The sequence below is a fragment of the Spermophilus citellus genome, assembly GCF_964194105.1.
Source record: "Spermophilus citellus genome assembly, contig: SCAFFOLD_102, whole genome shotgun sequence".
Lineage (NCBI taxonomy): Eukaryota > Metazoa > Chordata > Mammalia > Rodentia > Sciuridae > Spermophilus > Spermophilus citellus.
This window is the reverse complement of record NW_027672732.1, coordinates 1,171,094-1,190,361: the sequence shown is the minus strand read 5'-3', so window position 1 is coordinate 1,190,361 and position 19,268 is coordinate 1,171,094. Positions and strand designations below refer to the sequence as shown.

General features: G+C 50.0%; 1 protein-coding gene across 1 annotated transcript in view; it reads right to left on the bottom strand.

Annotated features, from left to right (window-relative positions):
* Window positions 1-17,617: 17,617 nt before the first annotated feature.
* LOC308640686 (transport and Golgi organization protein 1 homolog) overlaps window positions 17,618-19,268 on the bottom strand; it is a gene marked incomplete at its 5' end in the record, with an annotated part of 34,875 nt that continues 33,224 nt past the window's right edge. The window contains one exon of the mRNA XM_081312477.1: window positions 17,618-18,448. Coding sequence (XP_081168603.1) covers window positions 18,129-18,448 — 320 coding nt within the window. The 3' untranslated portion in view covers window positions 17,618-18,128. The remainder of the gene's footprint in view (window positions 18,449-19,268) is intronic.

Genomic DNA, 19,268 nt, shown 5'->3' with positions numbered 1-19,268 from the left:
CTGCTTCCCAGCCCTACCCCAGTCAGAGCCCAGGCCTCTCCCCAGCTCCACTCCCAGCAGGAGGTGACTTGTTTGAAAAAGCACTCACATTTCCGGAGGCTCTGTCTGTGTGTGTTCAAATGTCCCCAGTTCCGTCTGAGGTGAGAAGCAGAGCCCTCCGAGCCCAGGGTGATCTTGGCCCTGCTGTGGCCATTTTCTGCAAAGGATGTCATTAAATTTGTTGGTGGTTTTTGGGAGGCAGGTGGGGGTGGGGTGGGGATGCCCTGTCTGGCCTCATGGGGCCTCTCTGCTCTCCCCTGCACAGGGCGAACTGGTCTCCAGCCTCCCCATCTCCCCAGTGAAGGTCCGCCTGCGGGTCCAGCCTCATTCTGAAGGCAGGATGGGTACAGGAAGGCGGCCTCTGAGGGCAGCGGCTGTGACCTGAACCCTCAGTGCCAGGCACTCCCCCCATGCCCCATCTAGGGCTCTGAGGACAGAGGTGGAGACTGGCTGGAAGGCGGATGTCTACAGGACCGCCTGGCTGGGGACTTCCCTGCTTACCGCCCCCCACCCTTGTCCCGACAGGAAACCTGACAGGTCTGAGCCCTCCAGACACCCATTGTGTGGAGCCTGGTGTGGGTTGTTTCCCCGGTCAGGACTCCCGTCCCCCCAGCCCCCTGCTGTCCCTTGACCAGGGAAGTTTTGCACTGTTGCCCTTCCCCTGCCTCCGCATTAAGTCCTGCTCAACTTTATAATGACCTTTGCTTTTGCCAGTTCCCTGGGTTCAAATCCTGGCTCCTTGTGTGACCTTAAGGAACTTACTCTCTTTGTGTCTCCACTGTTTTTTACAAAAACAAAACAAAAAACATCTGTCCACTGGGGTTGCTGTGAGATTAAGTGAGATAATGTGTGTGGAATGCCAAGAGCAAGATCTGGGGCAAGGCACCTGCTAAATGCAGTCCAGCTACCTAATATTAAAGCCAAACTCTGCCCTCAGACAAGCCCTTCGAGGTCCAGCTCAGGCCTCTGTGCTGTTGGGAAGTCTTGGTTTCTGTGATCCCCTCCATGCATGGCCATCTCTCCTCCTTTGGAGAATCTAGGTTTTGAAGATAGATATCTGGTTGCCAATGGTGGTGTTTCCCAATACAACAGGGTCCCTCAATGTAGTCCAGGCCCTTTTGCCTTGTGCTCTGCTGAAGGAATGGGTGATCCGTTCCAGTGCTCAAGGAAAAACTGCTTTATGGGCAATTTAAGGCTTTTCAAAGGTAAATTTGGCCATATGATTTTTTTTTCTCCTGGCTCTCTGACTTTCAACCTAACATCTCAGGAAGAGGCGCCATCGCAGGGGGGTAGCGCTAGCCCCTTGCGTCTGCAGCACCTTCTGACCTGCCCCTGCTTGGCCCCTGGTGAACCCGGACTTCTCAGACCAGCTCTAAGGCACCCCCATCTCCTTCCAAATGGTGTAATTCTACTTGGTGTTGAGTTTTCTGCCCAGAGGGGAATTCTTTGTGTCCATCAGTCCTGGGCCTTCCCAAGAGCCTGGTGGCATTGTCCTATAAAAGGGGAAAGACCAGAGGTTGGAAAGAGCCTTGGAGGCTGGATGGAGGAGTGAGACAGGACCTGCAGAGGGGGTGGCTGCTTTGTGGCAGAGGTAGGTGCTCTGACGGTGTTGGGGTTGGGTGACTGAGTAGTGAGTGAGCCCTAGTTCCCTGCCTGGGATTTATTGAACGCACACATTTCTAGGCCCCATTCAGACCTACCAGACCAAGTATCTTGAGGAAACCTGGGAATATGCCCGTTGGATAAGCTGGGGTGATTTGGGGGCTGCAGTCTTGACCCCCACTCAGAGCAGCATGCTGTGGAGTGGGGAACTGGACCGACTCAGGAGCCCCTCTGGAGGTGGACCAGGTGGGAGAACTGGACTTTTAGGCCGGGGGCTCTTGGATCAGGCAGGGCCTGGGAAGCCTGTTCTGTCTGAGGCAATCATAGGGGGCTGCCCCTGGTGTGTGTGTTGGCCTGTTGTCGGTAGGTCTGTCTGTCAGCCACAGGAAGCAGTGGAAGGGATGGACCAGGCTTTTCAGGTGCCCCTCCCACAGCCTAGGCTGTGTCAGGATAGGGAGCTGTTCAGGGGAGGAGGCCTGGGGTTCCTGTTCACAGCAGGAGGTGGGGGTGGCCGAGGGGGTGGGTGGCTAGCTCCACCAGCAGGATCCATTCCAGATGCTCTGCTGGGGCTTCCAGGGAGCTGTCTTTTTCTGCCTGCCCACCACAGGGTCCTGGGCCAGGAAGGCCAGGCCTGCAGATCCTGCCCTTCCCCCTTCCTACACAGCACCCAGCCACCAGGGTAAATAGCCATCCTATCCCAAAGCCAGGAATTCACTAGCTGACTCCCCTCCAGGCAGTTTGGCCAGGGGTCTAGGTCAGGGGTACCAAGCCTCTAGGTAGGCAGGGAAGCTGAGGTACAGAGGACCGCAGATGCTGAAGCAGAGACTGGGCCAGACCTTTGGAACCCAACTGTTTACAGATGAGATCCTGAGATGGGCTTGCTCCCTCCCGCCCCGCCACACAAGGGTCTGAGGCTGCCAGTTGGGGGGCAGGCCAAGACCACTTGTCCCCAGCACTAGTCAGAGTTAGCAGCAAGCTTCCGAGCGAGCTTCCATTCCCTCAAAGGAGCTAGAACTGGGCCAGAGGAGCTCCGGCCTTGGGAGCAAGATTGTCGTCCCCACTCTGAGCAGGACTTCCTGGGACTCCTCATCCTGCAAACTGGTGGAGATTATTTGTCCTCTGGAAGTGTCGGGGTGTAACTGGGTGGCTTCTGAGCCCCACCTGCATGGGAGGTGCTCCTCTGGGCTCTGGTGCCTTGGGCGGAGGAGGCGCCTGCAAGGAAGGCCCACAGCTTAGAGAGGCACCTAGCAGCTGGGTGCAGGCTCTACCTGGGGTCTCTAAAGCCGTTCCTGTGCGTTTCTGCTGTTGGAATGAGATGGAGCAATGCTTAACCCAAAGAAGGCTACTGATGTCCCCGTGGACACTGTGGTTTTCCATCTTTCTGTGGGATTGGCCATTATTCTGGGAAGAGGGGCCAGGGGAGTTGATGGCTCTGGACTCCCCAGACTGGGTTTGAAGGAGCCTTACCCTTCCCGCCCCTCCCCCCTGGTCCTGGGAAGGCGCTTGGCTTCCAGCTGTGGTCCCAGCTCCTCCTGACCTGGGCCCTCCCTCCTCGCTCAGAAGCTAAGGAGGGGGCTTCCCCAGTGAGGACCAAAACCGGGCCCGGATTCCCACCAGGCTGCCCACCCCTCCAGGCCCCACCTTCCCTTCCTTTCTGGAGGGAGACACCCAGACAGCCTCAGACACTGACCTGCCACCCCTGAGTGTGCATGTCCACAGCCCCAGGCCAAGGCCCCTTGCGTCTGTCACTTAATGAGTGACTGATGGAACTCAGACTTCCCTTCGCGTCCTCAGTTTCCCCTTCTGTCCTTGAAGGGAGGAGCTCAGATAGGTAGTTGTTTTAATAATTTAAAAGATAAATGTTGCTGAGGGGAGAGAGAGAGATTGCTGATGGCCCGGATGGTCAGGGAGGGCAACAGGACCTAAAAGGGTGGACTTGGGCTCCATGGAGAAATGGAGGCAGGAGGGTCCCTGGTGGGTGTAGAGCAAAGAGAAGGGAGAAGCAGGTGGAGATGAGGCTGAAGGGTGGTCTGGTTGGGGCCAAATATCAAGGAAGGAAGTTTGGACTTGTTTCCCTTACACTTTGGGGAGCCAAGGAAGGTTCTTGAGCTAGAGAGTGAGAGACTTTGAGAAAGTTTTTCAGGCAAAGCAATACAGAGAGTGGGGTTGGCACTTTCCCTTCTCAGCTCAGCTTATGGTCCCCAGAGTAGCCTGGGGATCATTTTGCCCTCCCCTCAGGCCTGCAGAGCTGCTGACCATGCCCAGTGGGAGGACGACTAGGGATCTGTGATGGTTTATTTGGGGAAGGGTCCAGATCAAAAGGAACAAAATGTACAGCTTTGGCAAAGCCCCCTGAAGTTCCTGATAGTCTGGACTCTTGTGTGCTTGAGATACACACTGTAATCTTAATGATGTAGGAATACTGTTTGTGTTAGACGGCAGCCTTTAAAATGGAGAGATTAGACAACTGTCCTGCAGAAAGGGAAGGCTTTCCACTTGCCTGGGACGGGGCCTGTGGAGCTGTGTGTTTGCGGGAGGGTTTTCAGCTCAGTTCCTTCCCTTGGGACAGGAACCAGCCTGGGCCATCAGCCTCTTTGGGACCCTAATTTAAGGTGGCTGTTCCCGTAGCACGGTGCCCGTCTGGCTTCCAAGCAGGCATCTTTCGGGGCCGCGCACACGCGGGTGTGCACCGTTCACACCTGCCCGCGCGCTGGGGTGCCCCTTGCGGCCCGCGGCGGGGGGGGGTGTGCACCCCTCCAGGGGTCCCGCCTGGGGTCGGGGGCACTCCGGGCCGCCTTGCCCGGCTGACTCCAGGCCGGGATTTCTCCCGCACTGACTTTCCGGGCCGGTGCGGCGGGGCGGCTGCTCGGGGGAGGGTCGGGGAGACGAGGGAGGAGTTTGGGCGACTTTGTGGGGCAGCCTGGGCCTCGGCGGCGGCCGCGGCGCAGCGCAGCGCGGGAGAGTGCGGGGCGCCCGCCGGGCGGTCCGGAGCGGCCGATGGGGCCCGAGTGAGCGCCCAGGCCCGCCCGGTGCCCGGCGGGTGGCAGCATGTCCGCGGGCGGCAACGCCAGGAAGAGCACCGGGAGGTCCTCCTACTACTACCGGCTGCTGCGGCGGCCCCGGCTGCAGCGACAGAGGAGCCGCTCCCGCAGCCGGACCCGGCCTGCCAGGGGTAGGCGCCACCCCGACCCAGACCCCGGGTCCTCCCTACCGAGGGCCTGGGGCCCAGGGACCCAGGGCCCCCTCCGCTCCTCTCCGGGACCCTAGTCTGCCTGATGTGCATGGCCCCAGCTTGCCCCTATCCTGCTTCTTGGGGAAGTCGAGGCCCTGCGAGGACAAGGGACACTGGGATCCGGGGCCTCTTTCCTCCGCCTTTCAGACCGCACCTCCTTAGTGGAGAGGGTCTGGGCTCCCCTCACCAGGCTGCGTTGCCCAGCCCCAAGCTTAGCCACCATCCGGCCCTGAACTTCTCTCTTTCTCAGGGACTTAACAGCTCCCCACCTCTTTGGTGGAGGGACAGGTGAGGTGAAGGAGTGGAGCCTCTGTCCAGGACCTCCCTGAGGGGTCCTTGCAAAGGTTCCTCTTCTGAGCAGCAGGACCAGGCGAGGGGGAGGTGTGCCCCGCATTTTCTCTTCCAGTAACAGGATCCTCGGCTGGAAATGCTGTGATCCTGGGGACTTCCTTCCCTGGCTAGGTGGGAGGGAGGCCCCTGGGAGGCGGAGGGCAAGGAGCCCTGGGAAGGCTAGAGCCCTGCAAAGCCCCATGGGGGTGTCCCTGAGGTTGGAGGGAGGAGGGGGCCAGGTTATCTTGGGGAGCGGGCAGGCTGGCTCTGTGCCTAGCCTGACCGCAGAGGGGTTTGAGCAAAGGCCATGCCCAGTCTGGCAGGCCCAGGGGGTTTAGATTCCCACCGGCCTGTGACCTGGGTCCCCTTGTCCCTGAACTTCAGTTTTCTTGTCAGTGTGAGGGTAGATGAGGCAGACAGGCAGTTCACATTTGGTCACTTCCCCCCAGAATGGGGAAGACTTTTCCCTCAGTCCGGGAACAACGATGTACAGGGCTTCTTCAGGAAGTAGTGAGTTCCCATGCACACAAGAGTTCAAGTTCAAGGCCGGGTGTGTGCACAGGTGTGTGCTGGGAGTTCTATACCTGTGGGTCTCTCAAAGCCAGTGATTCTCCTCTGCCCTTTACCTTTCCTGAAATGGCCTCAGGCTACTCCCAGGCCCCAGATTTGGTGTGGGAGACCAGAGATCTGGGTTTAAGCTTTGTGACTTTGGACAGGGCCTTCAGTGCCTCAGTTTTCTCAGCCATAAAATGGCAGTAGCTGTAGGTGAAGGATTCCTGGAGGAGACAGTTTCATGCTGTGAAAAATGGAAATTGTACAAATGTCCGGTCATGTTCTGGCCACCAGGAGCTCTCCTGCACACACCCTGACCTGTTCTATGGGATGCTCCATCCTTGACTGCAGGTGTAGGGAGTACCCAAACTCCTCCTTCCGTTCAACCAGATGGTGCAGGGGACCATCTATGTGTCAGGCTGTCACCTGAGATCCAGCTCCAAGGCCCGAAGGGTGCCTGAGTTCTGCTTGGTGTCCCATCCTCCTCACAGCCTTGCTGGGAGTGGGAGGGGACTGTCCTGGAACAGAAGTCTATCTGGGGAAATCAGAGTGCTTCACAAAGGAGGTGACATTTGGAGCATGCCTCATCAGATGGATCGGATTTCCTTTGGCAGGGGAGTGAATGAGTCAGGTCTGGGTTCAAATCCCACCTCTGCAGAAAACTATCCTTTGGCTAGTTACTTCTCCAGGCCTCAGTGACCTCGTGTGATAAATTGAATGCAGAAAGCTGGAAGCCTGTGCCTGGCTAGGGACACACATGAGTGTGAACTGTTGTCCTTTCCCTGCTAGAAGGAACAGTGTGCGGAAGTCAGGAAAAGGACAGTGTCTTGTGTGTGGACCTAGTTCATTCATCCTGTGATGGGGGAGGGCAGTGGAGAGGAGGGAATAGCAGTTTGAGGTTTTTGATAAAAATACTTATCACCAAAAGCCTGTAATTATTTACTCTCCCCTAATTTTTGAGAGTGCCTACCTCTTTCCTTACACTCTTTAAAATAATTGAATGTTATCATTAAAATAGTCACTGTCATGAATAGGTAGAAAAATGGTATTTCTCTGTTATCTTTCCATTTAGTTGTTTGTTATTGAATATTGCTTTCCCAAGTTTAATGATCAATGGTGCTGCTTCTTTTGAGACTTGTCTCTTCCTGTCCTTTGCCTCCAGAATGTTCCCACAAGTCCTTTGCAGAACTCTTGGTTGCCTTGTTTGGACTTCCTCAGCGCCCAGAGGCCAGTGTAGGTGGAGCCTGCCTGTTAAACTCTACAGATAAGTGGTAGGACAGGGAGTTCATTAATTACCTGCAAGGACTGCTTGCTGGGCCTTGCCCTCCCTCTACTCTCTTCTCCCTGCCTCTCCACAAGGGAATCAGATTTAATTCTTAATACAGCAGTTGTTCTAAGGAGGCTTTGTGTTTATATAGCACTGTGAGAGCTCTTCTGCCCTACAGGGAGATAGGCAGTGAAGGTACTGTTAGATCCAGGGAAACTGAGGCATGCCCTCAAAGGCATGGAGGTGGGACCTTCAGAGTAGTCAGGCCCTTTAACCAGAACCCCTCCTGACTGCAGCTTTTAACTTGGAGCCTTATGGGCACCTTGGGGGTGGGGGCAGGGTTGACCAGAGCCATAATTGTGAGCACCTGATTCTGAGCCTCAATTCCAGAGAGGAAGGGGAAAGCCACAGAACACGACTTGGACACATAGAAGAGCCAATTTATTTTTGCTTTCTCATTTTTATTGCCCTCCTTTTATATCTGCAGCTCCCTTGTGTACCTTCCAGAGATCTGAACTGGGCAGTATTTTTAGGAACGGTGGAAATTAGCTGGTGAGAATGTGATCAGCTCCAGATTGGGGTTTCAAAGGCTGGAGAACCCTTTCTTTGAACAAGTGTGTGTACATGTTTTTGTATTTTTGCTAGTATTCCCCTGTCCTTGTGAAGGTGTCTATATGTGGTATGTAAATGTTCTTGTACATGTCTGTGCATTTTAAATGAGTTAATACATGTAAAGCTTTTGGAACAGACCAATATGACGTCATGTCAGATTGGGCCATATGAAGTAGCTATTTTTGTAGATTAAATATAGGTAGATGACTCAGTGTAAGTGCTCAGTTAAGTGTTGGTTACAATTATTATTATTGTGTGCTTTCTTCTTGTATTTGTGTGTACCAGTGTGTGCATGAGTGTTTACATATGCCCAGCTGTGCTCAAGTGTGCAGCGTGATCTCTTTGGGTCCCCATGCATGCATATCTTTGTACATGGTGCATTTTCTGTCTGGGCATGTGAACCTTTGTTGGCTGGTTTTATGAACAAGCTGCCCACTTTCTTGGGAAGAATATCCCAAGTTCTCTGACTATCCTCTTAACTGGATGCCAGGCAGCCTGAGGGTACAGTGGGATCTCCTCCAGTTTCCCCAAGTAGCCCTGCCTATTACCAGGCCTCATGTCTGAAGATATGCAAATCAACTCTTTAATGGAATTCCTTTGCAAAATATTATTTGAACCAGAAAGTTAATTACCAGGCTCTAATTAATGGCTATTTTAGAAGGCCACAGAAGTAAACTGGAGGAGATCATAAGGAGACTGAATAGGCAAAAAGAAAAAGCATGTGGCTCCCCCAGTGGCTTGGTGACTCTTTGGGGGGGGGGCGGCGCTTGGCAGGCTTGGGGTGCCAAGTTTCTCCTGTGCTCTGGGCTATTAGCCCACTCTCCTGTGAGGTTGGCTGTTGGTGATGGGTCAAGCTCCCCTTGCATGAAGAAACTCAGGTGGTTTTCATCTTCTGGCCATCAGACCATCCAACCTTCTAGAAGGAAGGCCTTGGAAAGAATCCCAGCCTGGGATGGGATGTGTGAGTAGGTGTGGACTGGAGGCCTGAACTGAGTTAAGGCTGTCCCTGCTTCAGAGTGGCCAGGTGACATGCCTAAGACCAGAGTCACTGTCCACTCTGCCTTGTGCTTAACCCCTTTTTTACTCTGTGGGTCCTGCAGAGGATACTCACCCCTGGCTCTGCTCCAACCACACCCTAGGAAGCTGCCATCACCAAATCTCTGCCTAGGACCCAGCTCCCGAGTGCTCAGGGTGGAGTCACCTGTGGCCCATGTGTGAAGTGAGACCCAGCTTGTACATCCCTTATCTGGGCTTTGGTCAGGCCCTGCCTATTGTTCTCTACAACTGTGGACAAGCCACAGTTCCTTTCTGCACCCCTTTTTGTCCATCATAATCCTGCCTGCCACCTATCTCAGAACACCTGCTCATCCCTCACTCAGGCTGACACCAGGACTCAAGAGACTAGTGTGATGCAGGTGATATGGATGTTTCCCTCCTGGACCCAGGTGTGCCTGCTTTACCATTCCCTTCTGAGTTACAGGGTATCTGTCTTCCTTGGGCATGTGACTGCCCATCCTTGTTTGCACAGGCCACACCACATACCCTCTTGCATGCACACACAAGACCCATCCTTGGCACTTAAAAAGCAAGTCCCCATGGAAGTCACCAGTTTTGCATTAGATGTCTCCATCTGTGCCAGGTGGGTGGTGAGATAAGGTCCCAGGGGAGGGAGGTGGAGGCAGGATTTATCCCTCTTGCAAGGGTCCCTGGCACTCTGCCTGGGAATTCCCTGGGCATTTCTGAGGGAGGGTAAGAAGTGAACTCAGGCTGGAGGTCAGACTCAATCCTAGGAGTATGCTAAGAATAATAGGGCCTCTGCTCTTGCTCTGTGTTCGCTCAGGAGGCCTGCATGCCCGACTCTTGGCTCATCCCCTAGTAGACCTTGGCCAGTGACAGTGCCTTGGTGGTTGGTGTGCTGGGTGGAGGCACTAAAAGAGCACTTTGTGGACTGCACAAAGGAGGTGTTCAGGGTTTGCCAGAGGGATGGGCCAGTGGGCCGCCTCAAGACCCTGCTACTTCAACCTTCCCCCAGAGGCAGCCGAGCAGGCCTTTGCCCTCTCTCCATCTTCTGCCCCTCCCACCACCCCTTGAGGGTATGGCTCAGGTTGGATGAGAGGGAGTTCAGGGATTATAGTCTTGGTTCTACTGCCAGCTCAGTGTTAGAAGAGCCCCCAGAGCTCTTGGGTTTAGCTTTACCTCTCAGGGCCAGTAGCACAGGAGTTATTTCCCTGTTCAGTGCCTTGCAGGGTTTGTTACTCATGAGCACAGTGACCCCTTCCCTCCCCCATGGGGGAACTGAGGGGCCCTGCCTTTGTCCCAACTGGCTCAGGCCACCCTCCCATCCCCATTTAGGCCCTGATGGCACCTTCTGCCTGTCGCCTTGACCTTTCTCCAACAAGCAGAGACCTTGTTCACAGGCTCAGTCTGAAGGTAAAAGAGCACATTGGGCAGAGATATGGATGGCACCAGGGTAGCATGGGCTCTAATTTGATGCGACATTGTCATGGGGAGTTTTCATACCGAGGGCAGTGAATTAGTGTAACATCTCCCTGTGCCCACTGACTAAGGGGAAGTTAATTTCATGCTCTGTCTTTTTGACATTCATAATCAAAGCGTTGTATTGCAGCTGCAGATTGTTAGCACGTGAAGGATGTGTGAGCCTCAACAATTACTGTTTCTGGCAGGGGAGGAGATTGATTAATAGATTGTTTCCAGCTCCACCCCCTCTGTTCCTTATCCCTTCATGCCTTCTTTCTTCTTTCCAGCCTCCTCAGATTGCATCAGGAAACTTAGCTCACAATGGACTGTGATAAAAACTCCCCTCTTGTATGCATAGACCAACAGGGGAGGGGCCCATACAAGGAGGAATTGCCTGGGATACCTAACAAAATGCAGGTCTTGAGCCCCACCCTAGACCTTCTGCATTACACTCTCTGAGTGGGTGGAGCAACTGTGTTTTCCCAAAGTTTGAGAACTCTTGCAGAGGGGTGAGAATTGTGCCACAGTGTGTGCCACTGGCTTGCCTAAGCACTTCCCAAGCTGTATTCTTATTGATTCCTCATAGCAGGAGGGTTTTTATTTCCTATTTCACAGATGTAGAAACTGAAACTCAATATGTGAATGGCCTAAAATCACCCTTTGGGGAAAACCCCCAGCCCAGGCAATTTATTCCCTGGTTGGGGCCTAAGAGTCCCACCATTAGTCCATCTTGCCATTTGTTTTTAAGGTTGTGAAGGCTTTTAAATAAACTCTCCTCAGAGCAGTAGCAGGAGCCCTCTCTTGTGCTTGCATGGGGCTCCCCCTTTGGAAAGCTCCTTTGACCAGTGCTCTGGTTTCCTGGGGGTGCTTGGAGCAGCTGAGGGTGTTGAGATCTGATGATCAGCAGGTGAGTGAGGTTCAGAGAGGTGAAGGGGCAGAGCTTAATTTGGAACTTGGCTCCTAATTTCCAGGAGCCTACCTCTGCGACCAAGACCTACTCCTCTGGCCGGTTCCCTGGTTATGGGTGGAGAAACTGAGGTTCAGAGAGATGAGGTCACTTCCCAGGATCGAACAAACAGCTGTAATATAATTCAAGCCCAGCCTGGGATGGGATGTGTGAGTAGATGTGGAGTCAAAGCCCCTATAAGCCAGTATTTCAGGACTGAACCAATTGCCATTTGCCCCCATTTGGGAGTGGAGGTTTTCAGCAAAGCTGGAGGGGTCTTGCTCAGTGATGAGAGCGACTGTCTATGGAGAGGCCAGGCCAGGTAGGGTGCACTGCCCCACCTCCCTTCCCTGTGGGGCCAAGTATTTGCTAGGACCGTGGATTGAGGATGGGTGAAAGTGCAGGGAGATCTGGACCTGTGAGTCAGAAGCTGGAATTTGAAAAGCCAAAGCCCTGTCTCCTGCACTGCCCATTGATGAGTAGTTGATCTCCCAGGTCTGGTCCAAGGCCCACCTTCGCCAGCAGCTTTCCTCTGAGCCTCAGATTCCCTGTCTCAAAAAGCAAAACCAGAAACTAATATTGCAGGCGCAGGATTCCTGGAGGAAAGCAGGCTGACACAGAGGGGTGCATGAAGTCTTTCCTGGGGTTTGATTTGCTGCATTCAGGTCATGAAGCCCCTGGAGCTGTTGTAGAATAGAGCCATTGTAGCGGGGTGGGACACAGATGTCTTCCATCTTGCTGTCTTCAGGCAGGCTTCTCTTGGTGCTGCTATGGCACCACCCACTGCCCTTGAGTGGCCACTGAGGATGGGCTGGGCTCTGTGCCCAGAATACATTTCCTCACTTCATCCCTACGTTGGCACTATAAAGGACAGGTGCTGTTACTATCCCCACTTTACAGAAAAGAAAATGGAGTCCCAGATATATGAGCAACTTGTCCAAGTCCTGCAGCTCATACGTGGTAGAGCTGAGATTGAAATGCAGACAGTCCAGCTTTACTCATGAAGCCCCTGCCCCCAACCCCCATCACTCTTTTATGTGGTCTCTGCTCACAAACTCTGTTAACATGTGTTTCATGTTCTGTCAATAGTCACCTCAATAAACTGCCTACCATTTGTGAAGCACCTGTGCACTGGGCATTATGTGATGTACATACATGATTTCCAATCCTCTGGACCACTCTTACTTTGTCCTTCCCTGTCTGACAGGAGAGGAGACTGGCCTAGACAGTAATTTTTTTTTTACTCAGGACTTGCCTCATGATGGATTTAGAATCCAGATCTCTTTGGACCCAAAGGCAGGGCCCTTTCTAACATACTGGCTAATGTGACTGAGCACGTCCTGTGGGCATTTTGCACAGATAAACTCGCTTCACTCCTGTGAGCATTTTGCACAGATAAACTCGCTTCACTCCCACAACAGCCCATGTAGTGTGTTCTGTGTTGTCAGAGCTAGGATTCAAACCCAAGCAGCCTGGCTCCCTTGTCTGTGCTTCAACCAGTGCACAGTGCTGCCCTCTCTCCCTGTTCTACACATGAGCAAATTGAGATTCTGAAAGGTAAGAGTCACTTTCCATGAGTGGAAAGCAGATGAGTGGTAGAGATGGGATTTGCACCCAGGTTTCTCCAGTGTCTTCACACTCTGGAGAGTGTTTTCATTCTCAGAGAACATGGCAGCTCCCAGGAAGACTTGGGGGAGTCCAGGGTCACCAGGGGCTCTGCAGAGGCTATTATGGTGTGGAAATCCCTAAGATGGTGATGGAGTAGCAGTAGAGGTGGGCCTTCAAGTGGAAGGGGACTCTGGAACAGAAGGGCAGGCTTATTGACTGGCTCTTCCATTTGTAACTTTGCAGTTATTCTCAAGTGTCTTTCTCATGGGCTCCCCCTGGCTTCTGGGTTTCCACATACCCTTTCCTCTTGGCAGAACTGATGAGTAGTGGCTGCATTTGATCTGTTGATTTATGATGCTGGGCAAGATGGACGGGAGGGAGAAGGGATGGTGCTGGGTAATTGGTTTCCATAGCACCTGCTTCCTCCCTTGCCCAGGAGGGTGTGAAGGCTGATAGAGTGGTGATGGCGAGCATGGGCTCTCTGACCAACTTTGCTCTGGATCTGTGGGGAAGGTAGGTGAATCCCGACCCAGGGCGCTGTTGCAGCAGATTTGTGAGGGGGTTGTTGATTGGCTGCAGGCCATGCCCCCAAGGTGTTTGGATATGGTGTGAGGCAGTGGTAGTGTCTTAGCCAGACATTCTGACTAGTTCCTAAGCCAGTCTGCCTGGGGTGGTCTTGTCCACTCACTGTAGGCTCAAGAAATCCACAGGTTTGTTGATGACTATTTATGAAGAGAATCTACTCTAAGGAAGTGAGAACCTACTCCAAGGAAGTTCAGAGTCAAGGGTTAACTGCCGACAGAGAACTTGATGAGACTTATAGTCCCTCCAAGCCAGGACTGTATTTGGAAGGTCTTGCTGTCTTCCTTACCTCTCCCACTCATTGGGTCCTGTGCACCCGTGGGAACTGAGTTCCACAGAGCATGATAATTTTGCAGATGTTAATGGGTACCGGGGGTGTGGGAATTCCATAGTTCCAATAGGTTAGGGAAGCAGTCTATTCAGATCTTCTCAAAATCAATTTCAGAGGTTCCTGGGGGTAAGATTTGATGTTGCTCTTCAAATACATTTTGCATCCTTACTCTAGGAGGTTAAAGGCCCTGAGAGGACCTGCAGTAAAGAAGCCAGTTTTGTTTAGTTCTGGGTTTCCTGTCTCCCATCCCAGAGCAGCTGTCAATATCTTGCAGCAGGAATGTTCTGCAGAACATCATTTGGTAAACATTGGATTTGAGGTATTCCTTTTCCTTGGAAACATGTTTTTTTAAGAGGGAACTTTGGAATCATTCCTTGCCTTCAGGACCTTCAGAAGAAAGCCTGGAATGATGGCACTGCTGGCTCAACTAGTGTGTGTTTTTTTTGAAAACGGCATCCTGGGTCCTCAAAATCATTCCTTAAAGCAGCCACCAGCTCTCCTGCAAGGGTGGGGCTGGCTCTAGTGGGGAGGTGGTCTGGCTGAGACTGGCCTGGGTTTATTGCCCTTTTACAGGCTGGGTAACTCCAGTAGCTTGGACTCTGGGCCTCCCCATCCCCCCTAGGCTCCCTCTGAAGAAGGCTATAGTCAGGCAGTGGCTGCCCACAGATTTGCATAATTGCGCTGTTCCCTGAATAATTAATAAAGCTCTGTCCTTGCTGGGAGCAAAGTCTCCGCCATTATGGATGGGTCTGCCATGGATGGGCTTGCCAGAACTCTTCCAGGGGAGCCAGTGGTTCCTGGATTCCTTGGTCTTTCCAGGCATGGACACCCCCCCAACCCCCTCCAGGGAGGAGAGGGCACTGGGTTGTGAGGGAAAAGGTGCTGGTGTCTTGTTCAAGTGGCCCTCCAGTGTCCTAATAGGTGGCAATGGTGGTCATGCTTCTTCCTTCAGGATCAACAAAGGGGGTTTCTAGTGCACAGATGGATTGGGATTCCCTGTTCTCTCTGCTTTCTGTGATTCTGCAAACTTTTCTTTGAAGTGTGGTCTACTGTTTTAGGGACGTAGTCCCTTTTCTGGTAGTCTGAAGGCACATTGCTTACCCTCAGGGTAGAGTGAGGTGAATTTTTAGGCAGGGGAAGGGGGAGGTATATTTCCTTGGAGTCCTTCCCGTCCAATCCTTCCAGGTTTCTGGGCTTGTTAAGGTCAGGGGTAGCATGGGAGTGATTCCTAGTTGAGATTTTCCAAATCCTGTTTTACGGTGTCTTGTCTCCAGCCATGCTAGAAAGGGAGGTTGAGGAGTAGGTCTTCCCCTGGCATCTAGTTGACTTTGGGCAAAGTGCTGTAGTCTCTCTGAGACAGCGATGCACTTGGATATCCTTGTTTTCTTCTCTGCCTCCCTCATTCATTGTCCAAAGCTCTCATAGGAGTATTTCTCACACTGGGTTCCACAGGATACCACATTCTTTAAGATGTTAATCTGTGCTTGGGATGAGGATATTTCCTAGTCCAAATAAGATTGGGACAGCATCCAGTGAACCAAAGGAAGGAAGTTTCTTAGATGCATGACTCCTTGAAGGAAGTTTCTTAGATGTGTAACTCCTTGGAAATGTGCTTCTGAGTCCACAAAAGGGAGTTCAGGATGCTCTGATTCCCACCTATACTGACATGCTGAGTCTGTCTGCACAGATTCATTGATGGGGAACTCTTACCACCTGGAGTAACCCCTGCCATTGCTGCACATATCAGCTCTTGGACACATTCCCTTTTGTTGAGCTGCCTTAGCCAACACTTCTTATTATTTGCAATACTGGGGATTGAATCAGAGTGACTCTATATCCCCAGCCCTTTTTATTTTTTACTTTGAGATGGAGTCTTGCTAAGTTGCTGAGGCTGTCCTTGAACTTGGGATCCACCTACCTCAGTCTCCTGAGTCACTGGAATTGTAGCCATGTGCCGCTATGTCTGGTGTCTGGCCAACATTTATATGGAGTTGATCATTTCCCTCTTGGCCCTCACACCAGATAAGACCATGGCAGGGCAGGGATTATCCCATTTTACAGATGAGTTAACTAAGGCCCAGGAAGGGTAATTGTTCCACCCAGAGGCATATAGAGTTGGCATTTAAACCGATATTGGCCAACTGGGCTTTCAGCTCTTTCTCCTTGGCCACCAAGAAACCATTTATTCCTGGATAAATGTCAGTACGTTGTCTGGGGTGGAGCCATGGTGACCTGTTGCTTCTACAGTTCTCCTTCCACTGCTTGGAGTGTCTGAGGGTAGGATGTAAGCAAGAGCCCTGTTTACTAGTTTCCTAGTGAGGGATTGGAGCTGTACCTTGATACGGGCATAAAACTGTTACTTTCCCTGCTTGTTAAACCATTCCTGATTCTCTCACCCTTTTCCTTGTCCAGCCCTTTTCTTTTCAAAAATGGGATGTCTGAAGTGTCCCAAGAACTAGGTAGGGACTGAAGTGGTGGTGGTATGGGGAGGGAGGGGAAGAGGAGGAGGACATGGGGTCCAGCTGGCTTGTCTTTTTCCAGGCCTGAGTGTGAGTGGCCAAGCCTGAGATGGATATGTTCTTAGCTAGGCTGAGACTGAGGAGTGCTGTTTCTCAGGTTTCCCCATAGGTTCCATACCATATTTCATGAAAGGGACTGCATTGCCCACATGGCACTTCCAGCCTGGTCCCATAAAGAGCAAACCACATTGGGGCTCCCTGAAGAGCAGAATTCTGCTCTGCTGACCTAGGTCTGAGCCTGGCTCTCCAACTTCCTGTGTGATCTGAGACAGGTCACCTGACCTCTGACTCTCTGTCTCCTCATGATCGTGGTCCCTACCACCTGGATCCACCTGCAAGGGATCATGACACCTAGAATTTTATCATATTATCTTCATATCACACATTTGCATATGCCATGCTTTTGTGCTTGTTTCAGATTGAAGCCAACAGAAATCTAAATCCATCCCAGCCCTCCCAGGGTCTGCCTCATCATGATGAGTGATGACCCAAGACAGGCATGGAATGATGTTTGTGCTGACATTTCTCCCACTTACAAAATCAATATTCTCTGGTCTGCCTAATTACTCCATTGCTGCTAAATGAGTCATTATGGAAGGAAAATAGCAAATGCATTGTGAGATTAATGGGAGAAAATAGTTGGCAAATGACTTTGGTTTTGCCCCTATTTTGAGAATACTTAGGGGACATAAAAAGAACAATGATATGTTATGTTCTAGGTTTCAACAATCCTATTACTTTCTAGAATTTAAAAGAATGGAAGAATATGGTCTAGCAGTAAACAAAAGTACCAGGCTTTTATAATTTTATTTAAATCTTAAACCTCTTAAAATGTACTGTTAAAATTGCCGTAATTAAAATTACAGTTCTGGAGAGCTAGTTCTTAGAAACATTGTTTTAAAGACAGTAGTTACAGATTCAGGACTTGCTTTAATTGATTTTTAAATAAAATATATTTGAGTATCTATCAAAAACAAGAATTTAATTCAGCCCATAGTTGCTGATTAAAGACATTATAAGCCTTAGAGTTTCATTCATTCTTAGAGGATTATACTTTTCTAATTTTTTTATCATTTTCCTTGAAAATCAGTGGCAAGGTATGGGAAAGAGAAGAGTGTGTTGTGTACATTTTTAAAAAGAAATTTCCTTATTTCTTATAGACACAACATACCACCTTATATTTTACTGTTATAATGCAATAATGGCAAAAGCAGTAGAACTTCAGGTCAAACAACTCTTGCTACTAATGTAAACTCATTCTCAGAAAACCATTCTCACATGGACAGTGGTTAGAAAAAAGTACATGAATGTGCTACAAAAATAGAGCCACAAGACTTCTCACAAGTAAAAGAAATCCTGTGTAGAAGTCCACAGTTGACCAAGGTCCAGCCTCCGTAACAGTGAGCAACAGGGAATATGCTGTCAAGTCACCATCTTCAGTTCTGAGAGTGAGTTTACATGCTTCCCCAATGGCACAAAGTCTCATGACGATCCAATGAATCAACAGACACTTGGGAAATATTAATAAACAATTTTTTATGAACTATTACAACAAAGAACTTCAGCAAGAAGGAAAATGAAGTGTATGATCTTTGAGTAAACATTTTTAGTGTAATAGTCTCTTTGACCAGATATTGAAAGAGAAAAAAATCAAGCTTATAAAACACCATTTCTCTGTTATCAACTGGAATACACTAAAAATAGGATAATGGAAATACATGTTCTTAAAGCATTTCCACAGGAAATGTCCATAATTATGACATTCTAAATCATTTAGCAATTGTATATGCTACATTAACTAAAACAAAGGTATTCCTTATTGCACATTTTAAACTTGGAAGGATACTCTAGCTTAAGTGGGGGATATTTAGGGGGAAAATATTTTGGCTCAAAATGTATACTGCGCCAAGGCAGCTTCATTCTAAAAACATAAACCATTTAAAATAAACTTTTATATTTTGAAGCCAATAATCCTTTAACTTGATGAATAGTTCATAGTCCATTTTCTGACTAAGTGTCAGAGGTTAATTTTATGGGCCCTGTTTTAACTCCTGTGAACGGCCCTCACTACTCTGAGAATTAGGTGTAGGTGGAGGTTCATCTTTAAAGCCTGAAGGCATTAAGTCTTTTGCAGCAGGTGGTGGCCCATAGTCTTGGGGACCATGAGTTGGAGGTGGTAATGGGGCACCAGGAATGAAGTACTCTCTTGGGCCAAATGAGCCTAAAGGTCTAAATGGTGCTGGTGCGGGTCCTGGAAAAAAATCAAGAGGGTCAAAAGGCAAATCCTGTTTTCCAGGTGGAACACCTGGTGCATATTCTCTGAAGCCTATTGGTGGACGCATACCAGGACCTGGAAAATAAAAAGAAAGTTATGTAAATACCCAGAAATTTCTGAACTAGGGTGATTTCAAGTATGTTAATATAGTCTTTAATTTCTCCCAAGCCTAGAACATCAACTGGCGAACATCCTGACTTGCTAGATGAGGCAAACTGAGATGGAACAAGTTTAGGTTATAGCCTTTGACCAACCAGCCATGAAGCAACATATTAAGGATTTAAACATGGCTCTACCTAGCTCCAGGCTTGTCTTTTTTCTTTCCCTACTATATAATTGCAGAATTATTTCTGTCTCACAAGAGCTCCATTTATATTTGGAAGTACTATATTACCATGACAAGATGATAGATTATGAAATAAGAACTTTACTACATCAAATAAATTTTGATAAAAGGAAATCCCACTATTTATTACTGTATCCATTAAAAATTCATGAAGTATTTCAGCATGGACTTTACACATGCCATCAGAATCAAGGTGCATGCCCTCCTGGAAAAGGCCTTCCACAGCCACCTAATTAAATCAGCAACATTTATTAGGTCACTGTTAAATCCTCCTCTTTAACACTTCCCTCTGACTTTTCTCAAGGTAAGGAGGGTTTGACTTTTCCTTTTCTATATTCTATAACCTACTGCTTATGCTTCCATTATGGGTGCTTACAAACTTTATGTTATAGGATTTTCATATCTGTGACAAAATTTTAAGTTATGGCATGTGTCTCATCCACCTTTCCATCTATTGCAGTGCATATCAACAGATTTTCAACAAACATCTGCAGAAGTAATATTTCTGGCTTTTCTGTATATAGCCCCTTATCCTTGTCTATGAGAGAT